The sequence below is a fragment of the Melampsora larici-populina genome (genome assembly GCF_000204055.1).
Source record: "Melampsora larici-populina 98AG31 unplaced genomic scaffold MELLAscaffold_49, whole genome shotgun sequence".
Taxonomy (NCBI): Eukaryota; Fungi; Basidiomycota; class Pucciniomycetes; order Pucciniales; family Melampsoraceae; genus Melampsora; species Melampsora laricis-populina.
Window position 1 is genome coordinate 133,685 of NW_006768813.1, and position 12,280 is coordinate 145,964.

A 12,280-nucleotide genomic window follows, 5' to 3' on the forward strand; every position below is an offset into this window, starting at 1 on the left:
TTGATTCCCCTAGCGATGTCTTCGCGCCAACCATCGACGGAAGGAATAGCTGCCGGATGAAGATAATCGACACATCCGGTCATAGTTTCGAGGTATTCCTGGATGTCGGCATCCCATACGTCAAAGTTCGAACCATCTGCAGTCAATGCAGCAAGACTAGCGAGCTTGACTTGGCAGTTTTTAGTCCTGACGATCCATGAATCGGTGTTTTCACTACCGGTAATAGTAAAAACATTCGTAATCGTTTGATGGAGAGTTTGTGGTGCATTGGTAATCGATTGTTGATTTAAAATCTGCTGCAGATTCTGGGAATTGTTGACTCCAGAAGCAGCCTGTTGTTGATTTCCAGCAACTTGAGTTTCCATCTCGGGATTCATTGTTTCAGGTTCAAGTGGTTCGATGGTAGTGGCGTAAGTATTTGCGATGATTAGTTGATTGTCAGAAGAAGAAGATTGATTGTTTGAGATGGTAGGTTCGGATTGCGCTGATTCAAAGGAGATATCTGAGTCGTCTGGAACCCTAAAGCTCATAACCTATTGGGACGAGAGCAGATGAAACGTAAACTAGTTCAACTAGTGTTAGTGATGATTCTACCGAAACAAAGAAGTTTGTGACAATTTCATAAAAGACAAAAATAGAAGAAATAAGAATCTACCTAGTTCAACTAGTGTTAGTGATGATTCTACCGAAACAAAGAAGTTTGTGACAATAGAGAGACCAACACAAGTTTAGGAAGAAAGAAGAACTATTTATATGAAACAAGTTTCAGCTAGGCGGAACAAACAATGACGCGAAACACAAAAAGATGAAACCAGCCCGATCCAACATTCCTGGATCTTCCACCTGGGCTAAACCAAAAACGGGTGAGACTAGGCTGATTGCCTTGTCACCTACGGTGCCTGGTCACCTCAGCCGTAACAATTCACAGTCCTCTTTGTTCATCGTCTTTCATCATCCGACTCCTGAACTTTAAACTATAAAAATTCTACTAAATTTTCTACTAAAAAAAGTATTTGAATATCTCTAAAACTGTTGAAATGCCAAAATTAATGCACTACTGTAACAAATTTCACAGGTAGAACTTTCACACACACACAAATTTCACGCGACAGACTCTTGACTCTTGAATTAAATAAAAAAGATAACACTATTACCCTTATAAGGGTTTAAGAGAGAAAAAACTCAATAACACTTTAAAATAACACTAACAAAAAGACTCAAAGATCGACACACACCCTCCTGGACCCCTTCTTCAACTCTTCAACTCACTCTTCTTATACCTTCCACCTCAATCTCAACCTTGTATTTCCTCTTATTCCAATCCTTCAAATCTGATCGATTGCGTCACTCAATCTTGGATCGATCCTGTTCTATCTTTGCATCTAACGTAAGTCCTTTCTATTTTCTAACTCTTTTGATTATTCAATCCTAATCCATCATTTCATACACTTATTGGTTCTTTTTTATTCTTCTTTCATCTTCAAATATTGATTCTAATGTTCTTTTAGCTTTCAGATCAATCGATTTTGAAATCCAATTTGTAAGTTCTTTGTTTGTTTTTCTTCTTTTAGTTTGATCATTCATATACTAACTAATCACTTGTTCTTCTTCTATCTTCTAATTTGAATTCTAGCTTTCCTAAATTGATAAATCGATCTGATTTCAAAGTTCAATCTGTAGGTTCTTCAATTTTCTTTCAATTCAAGTCTTTCATAGACTAAGTGATCATTTAATCTTCTTTTATCTTTTTATGTGTCTTCTTTGATTCTTTAGCTTCTTCTCTTACTTTCTTTTGATCGATTCAAGTCTAAGTTCAAATTTGTAAGTTCTTCTTTTTTTATTATATCTTCTTTCTTTTAGTTCGATCTATCTATAAACTAATTAATCATTTGTTCTTCTTTCCTCATTTGAAATCTAGGTTTGTATTCTTTATTTTTTTAGATCGATCGATTTCATACTAACTTGTTGATTTTCTTGATTATTTGTTTTTTGATTTTGAATCTCATCATGTTGTTATCTATCATCTTGAATTGAATGTAATAAAGACTAATGTTTATGCAAATTGTGAAATAAATAAGTTATAATGAATATGATTAATAGAGAATCTTGAACTGAGAATTGTAAATTGCAATTAAATTGATTTTAATAGATCTTCCAATGAAATCGACTCTGAATTTTAAAGGAACACATTAAAGAATAAATAAAAAATTGTTTCTTAGAGTGAGATCTAAATTGATTTCCACACCACTCATTGGATTAGTCATTTCACACTGTTATGATGTGAGATGACTCACCCAATGGACAGGTGAGCCACCACGCTTTAGCTGCTCACCCTGGCTGTCATGTGTAGCTCACAATGGGTATCGCACTGTGGACAGCGCGTGATTTATTGGCAGAGAACTATTTCACGTGAATCTCACGTGCCAGCTGCCCCGTGGTGTAGGTTCGGTGCCCTCGTTTTCACACCAGAATTGATACTCTTCGCGGAATACTTTATATTGACCTATCGCTTCTCGCCTAAAGGCTTCTCTGATGTTGGACAACCATTTTGCATGACCGTGTTCAATGTGAACAGGTTCAACCATATTTTCCACATCTGGACCTGCGAATAATTCAGACACCCAGTGAAGGACCAACTTTGGTAAGCATCACGTTATCATTTCCATACACAATCAGGACAATAGGACTAGGGGATTTCAGGACCAGGCGATTCTACTACTTGTTGCGTTAAATCTCTTCATATTTCTTTCAGATGTTTTTCATCTTTTTTTTTTTTTTTTTGTCCTTGTTGGAGAAGTCATTAAATCCGACTCTCTTGTTGGGATTCCTCTTTCTAGGTCAGGTTTAACACTTTGGACATTCATATCCTATAGGCCACGCTCGACGTATATATGTTTCATCACAGGCCACACTGGGTATGTTTCGTCACAGGCCACACTGGGTATTACGATAGATTTTTCCACCTCATATAGAGTAAGTCATAGACTTTCAGGCCACACTGGGTATGTTAAATGAGGAGGTGGGGGTGACTTCAATGATTGGTCCATGGGTATCAATCACTGCTTCTTACTAAACATGTGTCCTTTAGACTGTTTATGGGAAGATGAAGGAACGACGGAAATTATACGCAACGTGGATATAATAGAGGGTTTTGTAGGTAATAGGTTTAGGATCGTCTCAATCAGGTACTAACCTAGTCCTGTTATGGTATTATTTTGATTGCCAGGATCACCACGTTCTCCTTCACCATTTCTGCTATCGTCTTGGGGATTGTCACCACTACCTCTGTTGTTGATTTCATCATCGGTCTGTTGATTTACTGAGCTTGGTAAGTTGTTTGCTGAATCTGATTTACTAGGTCCTCCTTCCACCGTCTGATTAGTGCTATTTTCTTCGTTGATTTGATTCATGGCTTCGATTTTCTTCCCCTTTCTAGTTCTTGATTTCAGTTGATCTGCTGAGTTACTAGGTGTTGATTCCCGAGGGGGCATGTTGGGATCGAGGCCTGATGTTAAGTTTTTGGCAGACATATCTATCTTTAAATAGGACGAAGGAATTTAAGTAGGACGAAGAAATTTTTGGAAGGATTAAATGTGATAACTAAGGATTTATAACAGTTGACGAATTTGACCCGTTTAATGTTAGGAAATTTATGATATTTCCAATTTGAGTAAATGATATGTATCGTATCCACTAGTATTGTTCAGCAGACTTTTTAAAAGAAAAATTTTCTAAAAGAAATTCTCGACTCTTACTTGTAGTTGATGTTGTATGTTGAGTTGATTGAATGATTAGAGAATTTTCGATTAGAAGAGAAAATTGTCTTTCTCGGAGATTATGTTTCCGTTGGGGAAAATCTCTTCTCAAATTCTTTCCTCTCGGTACCTTTCAGTTGCCTCGGGTACCGAGCCTGTCCGAGCTCTGTGCGCCTGTTCCCTTTCTCATGGAACTAAGCGGGTGCCGTCGTGCCTTTGGGCACCCGCAACATAGACAAGCCCTACATGCTCTTCTAAGCCTTATTTTGAAAAGCACAAGCTATTGAATTTTGCCAATTCTGAACCTTTCAGGGATAAAATCTTTCTACAATCTCTGCTTCTGAAAACTAGGGTAGCCTGCAGCTTATTCTCAGGACTATAAAATGGCTTAAATTAGAAGTACCAACTGCCTGTGACTCAGATTGAGAAAATCACACACTAACCTCCTTTGGCTCATCTTCAAACATGTCTTTACCCGTAATCAAAGGTCCCCTCAGGGCTTCAACTTTATCTGGATTTCGTTTTTTAACATTTCATTGAGTTGTGAATCTCAATGAGCTGGATCTTCTGCTTACGGACATCAAATGCCAGTGCCTATGTCAAAAAATACCAAAGCACTATTCTCAAGTAGCTTTGCATACCACTCCATAAATCTGGTGTCCAAATAAGGGTCCAATTATAGAAATAGGAAAGATTTTTTGTTGTTTCATGGTTGAAGACGGGACAAAATGAATACAAGGTGTGGGCAAAGAGAGAGAGCACACAAAAGATGGTACCAGGCCAAATTTGCACTGGTATGTTCTGAATCGAAAATTGAAATGTCACATTTTACACGATGGCCCTGTTTCAGGGAAATGCTTGGGGGCGCTGGTGATTCAGGGTCGGGGCCGAGTCATAGACCTATTTGATGTTTGATCAACAGCAATTTGATTCCACACCTCATCTCGACTCATTACCACTTTACTTCAACTTCAACTTCAACATCAACATGAACAGAATCAGCATTTGAACACAATATCAACTTATTCATATCGTCTCTCAAATTCCAGGATGCCAAATGAAACCCCTTCTTTGGTCACATTGGCCGATCGTATCCTCATTCCAGCTGTCTCTCTTACTGAACTACCTGACTTGACTATCGAACCTTCAAAGGTTCAAGAACTAATCTTGGATTATATCTCAGAGCAAGGTATGTATCTATACACTCTGAAAGTGATTATCTAGAATCTTACTCATGTTCTATCTTGTCTGCTAGATTGTCCTGGCGCACTTGCTCATCTTCAAAGGGAGTTGGGCAGATCTACTCGTCGACCCCATTGTGCTCATTCCGCTTCCCGTCTAGTTCAATTGGTTGCCAAAGGCTTGCTCTATGAAAAGAATACCCCTAGACTTGATAGTATCTTGCAAGGATGTAATTCGATCATGAGATCGCTCGAAAATGAATCTCAGGCCAATCAAGCAACGGTTGTCTCTTCAGGACTTGAAGACCAACAACAATCGACCTCACATCCCCCGCTGAACTCGCATTCTCAAGCTAGACATTCCTCTGTTTCACAAACCCAACTTCATAACCCTGATTCCTATCTCCCTCAGCTCGCGCTGCATCATCATGCGGATCATTCAGTACGTTCATAAATGATCCTTACTTCTTAAGTCATCTCCAATTTTCTTATGTTCTGAATCTCCTTTTTTAGACGGAACCGGAAAGAGGTCGAACGAGTCAATGTGGCTCGAAGCTCGAACAACCGTCTGTTCATAAAGCTGGAGTGTGCAACGTACTGCTTCCACCTTTCTCGGCTTCAACGTGCGGCCCACAAGCAGGTTCATCGAGCTTGTCCGCATCAGGACTCTTCTTGGGGCAGAACTATCATGATCATTTGATCCACTCTACTGCCAATAGGGATTTTAGATCTTATCCTCGAGCTAGTGCCAGTCTTGGTGATGCACCTCATACTTTCATGCACTTCACAGCCTCTCCGACGCTTGGGCCGACTCCATGTTTACTCAACTCTAACACCAATTCAATCATCACAGCCCAGCCGCTTGACAAAGACTCTCATTCAAGTACTCTACCGTCCAAGTCGCAACCCAATCTCGATGGCTCACCGTCCCCTCGACATACGTTCATGATGACTCATGAACATAAAGCTAACCAGGCCCAAGCAAACTCTCATGTTCTTTTACCTTGCACAGACCCACTGGACCCATCAACGCTACAATCGGGTCTACGCGGCAGATGGCACACCATCGGAGACACCGATGAAATTATGTGCTTGGATACAGATGGCTGTCCGGCACCTGAACTCATCTCTGCCCCTGTATCAAATGCGCACCATTCCAGACGGAACGATGCGCCAGATATCAAACCAAATTTGTCCGAGGTTAGAAGCTTTTGTTTAGCCATCATGTGATTGGTTTTTCGCTTAAGCAGGCTCCATTAACTGATTCACAACCTTTCAATTCACCATTTGGCACTTTCCAATGATCTTAGAGATACGGGCATGAATCCGCTGTTCCCGATAGTACACTTACTCATCGATCCCCAATAAGAAGCTCAACAAAACGATCAAGAGCGATTCCCTCCGCTCGACCCTCGCCGCCTATCAAAAGAGCGCGCCCCGATGTGGCTTCGCCTCCAGGAAAGGGACCGTCAAACCCCACTTCGCCTCATCGGTCCTTGTTGCCATCTCCAACCAATGTTATGTTATACGATATTTCTGATGCCGACCTCCCTGGAACTCCCCCGGAAGTATCTCCTCATATCAGTTGGCAGGCCACTCCTGACCTACCCAAAGGTAACGTAAGCGCTCAGAATTGTGATGATGCACATACTGAGAATAAGTTCATGGACCCCGAACCTCCGAGAGATTTGAGTGATGTTGGAACTCCTCGCGGCTCTCCTTCCTCTGCGATTGAACTTAACATCCCAGCAGAAGCGCCACTCGCGTCGCCATCCAAGGTACTCACACCTCCGGTGATGATCACTGAGGACCACAGTGACTCGGCTCTCACTGGCACTCTAGCAGAATTGCATTCAAGTACACTTTTGGGACCGCAGACTCATACTTTCACAACATTGTGCGACAGTGGGCGAAATGCTACGAACCAAGAAACAACATCGACAAGTCAGGTTTTGCAACCGAATATGGCTTCAGAATCGTCGAAGCCGTCAGCCTGTGCGATTGAGAAAGAACTCCGCGCCAAACTCATCGCCAGCCGTAAACCCCGACCAGCTGTGGCACCCGTTGCACCTGTGGCACCCGTTGCACCTGTGGCACCCGTCGCACCGGTTGCCCCTGTGCCTCCCCAAGTCCTCGGCCTCCAGGTGCCTTCGGCCGAGCCGCCACCTCTGCCATCGTTAAGCCTGGAACAAAACCTCAAGGCTCATCTTAAAAGTCGTCAAGGTGCCTCTCCAGCCAGTCAATCTCAGGCTGGTGCAACTGAGGAGCTCGAAGATGGACAGATTAGTACGCCGCCGCCAGAAGAAAATCCTAGTCGACCAAAACTTCCACCACCAACAATCAAGCATCCTTTGCCTCCGAAGCCCGATTTTTTGTCGTCGAGTTCTAATTATCAACATAAGACCAATCTCAACCCAGCTGCTTGCTTTTTACCCCCTCTCCCCGTTCCTTCTGCTTTGGACGGTGCCCTTCCTCATCAAAATGGTGTTTCAATATTCAATTTTCCCACCCCTCAACCTATGAGATCGTGCAACCCCACTGTAGTGCAAAACCCTCAATTGGGGCCTACACCTTCCGTCATTACCCAACCAACCAAAGTAACTCATATCTCCCCTTTGCCCACGAAGGTATCACAAAACGGGCAAACACACCTGACCCTGAAGGAGCGAGAAGCTCAATTACAGGTTGATATAGCGCAGAAGCGGGCGGATATAGCAAGCCGCCAAGTCCAGCGGTCGACATCAAGCCAAGGCTCCTTGGGGCAGAATGGCGCGTCTGCGCCCACCTCAAGCTCAAGTCATTCATTTACGCAAAACCTACCCAAGAGTCCAGTCTTTGACTGCGCTAAAAGGCATGATCGTCCATCCGCCTTGGACACATTCAACCTATCTCAAACTGGCTTTGAGAGTCCCATCAGCGGATCTTCGGCCAATTTCACTCAACCGCCTGAGTGTCTTGTCAATGTCCCCGCCCCGAGGCATGTCGACGACTTCCTTACAAGTTTACAAGAGCAGCTCGATACAAGTGTGAAGCAATCCGAGACTATTCACTCCACTTCTGTCCTCAAATCTGTCTCGGAAGACTCTCTGCGCTCATCACTGTCACTCACAGTCCATCAAGTGTCGCAAGCACAGAAAAGTGAATCCGACTTTGATACTTTGCGGCAAAGTTCAACAAATTTTCAGATTACAAATACCTCGTCAAATCTGTCAACTCGACCTTCAGCTTCACAAGCTATCAAGATGCGCTCCTCGACCCATTGGAATCTCGATAGATCATATGGAGTAGAAGCACATACTCTGTCTCCCTCTGAATCCGCTGTAAGTAGCGCAGAGAGCAGCGTGGAAATCTTCCTTGCCGATAATCCGGAGGAGATTGTCAGTATCGATGCCACTGCGCCCGAGTCAGGTTCGTACTTGCGAGATGAACGCTCAGCTCAATTGGTGGACCATTCATCTACGATACCTTTGCTTTCGAAAGGTCCATCAGACCATCCGGTTTGCAAAGTCAGTAGCGTTTCTTAACATAAATAGATTGATGTGGTGGAGAAAGAGCCTGGAGAAAGTTCACTGAGTCTCCATTAGGCTGGGCCACAGTGTGAAGATCGTAATTGCATTGTAGGACATTGTAGTTCTGCCGCTCAGCATGGTGCACTGACTGCATGCTATCGTGCTTCGGATTGTCGAGATGCTTGTGAGTTGCTAGTAATATATAGTACGGTAACTGTGGAAACTTTCTCTTGACCCCTGTTGTTTCTTGATGTCAGCTTGTCCGAAAATCCATTCTCGAGTTCCAACGCCCGCGCCAACAACTACCACCAATCAATCGAATACTTGTTGGAATACCCAACTTTGTCGTTGTAGGCGAAATAGTCAACTCGATTTTGTAAGGTTATCTAATCCACTGACGTATTTCTTCTATCATAGACGATATGCAATGCCTGCGCCAAGATTGTCATTTTAGTGAGTTGATTTACGTATAACCTCAACAGCATCAAGTTCTTTGCTGTTTTTCGCTTTTGTGTGTTGATTTTATCTTATAGGACATACATGGCAAAAGCAACTCTCAGCCTCATCGAAGCTCCCTGCTTCACTTCCCAAAGGAGAATTGACGTCGCATGCATCGAAGATCTCCGCAAGCATACCGATAATTGCTCCTCATTCAACGTATGATGGAGATACTGTTCGAACGGCATCCAATCATTCACTGCGCCATGGGCCTTCTCCGGCTCCCGATAAATCACAAGAATTGATTGCCTCCACCAGTTCAACAACCCCGTCGTACAGCTTACGTGAAACACGCCCTGCGGCTCTTCAAGTCACTTTGAATGGCAACCTGACTATGCAACCCTTCCCAACAACTGGTAGCCCCCTGGTCGACAATGCTTTGGCTTCCCATTCGCACTCCTCAACCTCAAGCGGTCCTTGGTCGGTTGCCGATCAGCTGGAACAATACGCTAATCCAGCTCGTGGACTGCGGGATTGGGCAAGACAATCAGACGACTCAATTTTACACATGTCACCCCGTATCTCATCGCCAATGCTTCTTCCTGATCATAATGTCCCCCTTTCATCTTCCATGAATCATTTCTCTCCCATTTATCCTCCTTACTCACCGCAATGCTTCGAATTGGCCAGACCTGTACCACTACCACCTCGCCCATCACATTCTGCCTTCCTATCTTTTGATGATGCTGATGCTACGTCCCTTCCAACAGTACCTTTGCCTTCTAGTACCTCTGGCTTATCACCTCATCCATCTTCTTCAACTTTTCCACAACTCTTGCCTTCTGATCCTCCAACCCAACCTATCATCTCCCCCACCCATAATGACAATCATAAACGCAGCGATCCCCATCCAACCCGCTCGCTTCCGACAGGCCCCTCCTCACGTCCAATCCCATCGGTAACCAATCCGGTACGAGAGGAGAGGAGAACAAAGAGCGGCAAACCGCGCAATCCATCAAATCCAAATAATCTCTTAGTGCCACCAATTCTCAATGACTTATTGCTTGGCGTGAAGAAAGTAGGTCAACAACAAATCCAATCCGATCTGGATTTGATGAAGCGACGGGATCCAAGTGGTGAAAAAAGTGAACAGATTGGCAAGTGATCTACGAACTAGCATGTTTCATATCTCGTTTTCCCTTTGGTTGTTTATTTAGACTAATCTTTCAATGTTAGATTGAAGAATTTGTATATGTGTGATTTGAACAATGGATTCCTTTTTTATTATGGCCAAATTTTTAATAGTTGATCTTGCCCTTTCTCCCGTGCTTAATCTTTTGATCACAATTGTGAAAACAATACGCACGTGATATAGGTACGGCGGTGTTGAGCAGGTCAGTTGACTACCTGAGAGACTCGTGATCTATTCTGACTTCCCCTTTGCACACGCACCCGCCTACTCACATTGAATCGGATTACCAAAACTATCGACGTTCCCAACGCTAGTCTCGGTTGGACATCAACGCCTGGTTCGAACATCAATTGTTCATATTTTGTTCGATTGATGATTTGTTGAGGTTTCTGTTTTACTTTGAATGACAGATCGAAGTAAATGCAAAGCAGTGAATCCAGCAGCGATCAGAACGTTTCTACAACAAAGCAACTTACCTGTTCCCATTGGACTCGAAAATGAAAAAGATATACGTGGAATGTGGACAGAGGTGTTTGAACATCCATTGACGAAGAATGTTTATCGATATTGTCAAGAGTTGAAGTTCGGTGGATTGAAAAGAGGAAGAGACGAAGAAGAAAACAAAAATCCACGAATTGATAATTTAAAGAATGCACTTGTGATTCCAGTAAAAATTATTGGGTTCGTTGCTAGTGGTGGAAGAAGTCGGCCGAAGAGAAAATCAAGATGACTTCAAGAATCTGGGGAAGGGTGATATTTAAGATTGAGAAATCGGATTTAAAATTCACTCTTCCTCTTCAACAAAACAAAGTTCGAGTAGTTGATATGTTGTTTCAAATAAACAGGGCAATTATAGTAAAAGTTAGATATAGGTATTCATAACAATATCGTAGATTCAAAAATAGAAGAGATGGGGAACACTTTCAGAATGATCTTTTTTTACAAAAAAAGGTTCTTCTGCTTTGTTCACTCTCTCTCTTTATCTTCCTTTCGTTTTCACATTTACCCCCCCTCTTCTCCCCTTATGCGTTTGTCCAATTCTACTCATTCTTAATATCGTCGTCCTTATTGCCATCATCATCTATGCAAAAATCAGGGGAAGAAAAACCCAAAGTTTTATTCACAGTCCTTTTTATTCTCATGACCTGATTTATGTGTTTCATCCCTACTTTGGGGGTGGAATGGTAATGCAGCTGAAAGTAAACGTTTATAAGATTTTTGTTTTGCGGACAAAGGGCAAAGTGCTAAGGGATAAGAAAAGTCTGTTCATGAGTGAGGCCTATCCATTAGAATTATAGGTCTGAGCCACACCGCTTGGCTCACTGTGGTCTGAAGTGCCAAGGTAATAAGCTCTGGGGGCATCTGAGGCCAATTTCAATGTTTGATTTGTGACTGTCACATCAGAATATCTCAGTAAAGGAAGTTCTTTGGGATGGATAGTATGAACATTCATGGGTGTCTAGACACCTCTTCTAAGCTACTATGGCTGTTGAAACAAGATTGCCTTGGAAACCAAGGAAGCATGGTCAAGAGTGAAGCCAAGCTCATCAACACAAGGTGAGCAAAGATATCATGGTGTCTTTAAAATTTCTCTTCATCAAAAGTCACAAGATTGAATCTTTACTGTATACTTGGAAATCAACAAATCAAAGAAGGCCAGCCTTTTCTGAAGTAAGAGTGAGTGTTCCAAACTATTAGACCAAGGAATGATCACACCTCCGAGTCCAGCTAACACATCATATAATACAATGTATCATGCAGATAGAGATTTCTTTGATGATGAGGGCTGTTGTCCAGAATTGATTGTAAACATGAATAAGATTCTTCTGGCAGATCAAGATCAGTGGTGTGATAATCAGGTTGAACAACTGTCTGACATAACTGACATGGATGTAAAGCATAGGATTGTACTCTTCCAGATTTTGAGAACGTTTCCAGATCATTATGATATTCCTCTCAAGATAATGCAGCAGATCCTTGGCAAGTTGCATGCACTTCATTTTCCCCACAAAACAGACCCTATATCAAAATGGAAGAGAGAGTTGGAAGTGTCACAAGCAGTCTCTGGATCAAAAATCACAGCTCAGATCAGGGCATTTTAACCTTGATGAGTGAATTGTCTCAAAAACGTAGCAGCTCCTTTGTCTTGAGGCCGTCTTACATTTGTAATCATACCAGAGAGCTTGAAAGTTTTCTAGCTATTCA

General features: G+C 42.5%; 1 protein-coding gene across 1 annotated transcript; it reads left to right on the plus strand.

Moving 5' to 3' along the window:
- Window positions 1-4,805: 4,805 nt before the first annotated feature.
- MELLADRAFT_92117 (uncharacterized protein) lies at window positions 4,806-10,048 on the plus strand (the record flags this gene model as incomplete). The annotated part of the gene is made up of 8 exons (XM_007415176.1): window positions 4,806-4,944; window positions 5,011-5,378; window positions 5,450-6,136; window positions 6,247-8,442; window positions 8,521-8,629; window positions 8,703-8,821; window positions 8,863-8,898; window positions 8,996-10,048. The coding sequence occupies 8 exons, from the start codon at window positions 4,806-4,808 to the stop codon at window positions 10,046-10,048; spliced, it is 4,707 nt and encodes a 1,568-aa protein (XP_007415238.1).
- Between the last annotated feature and the right edge of the window lie 2,232 nt (window positions 10,049-12,280).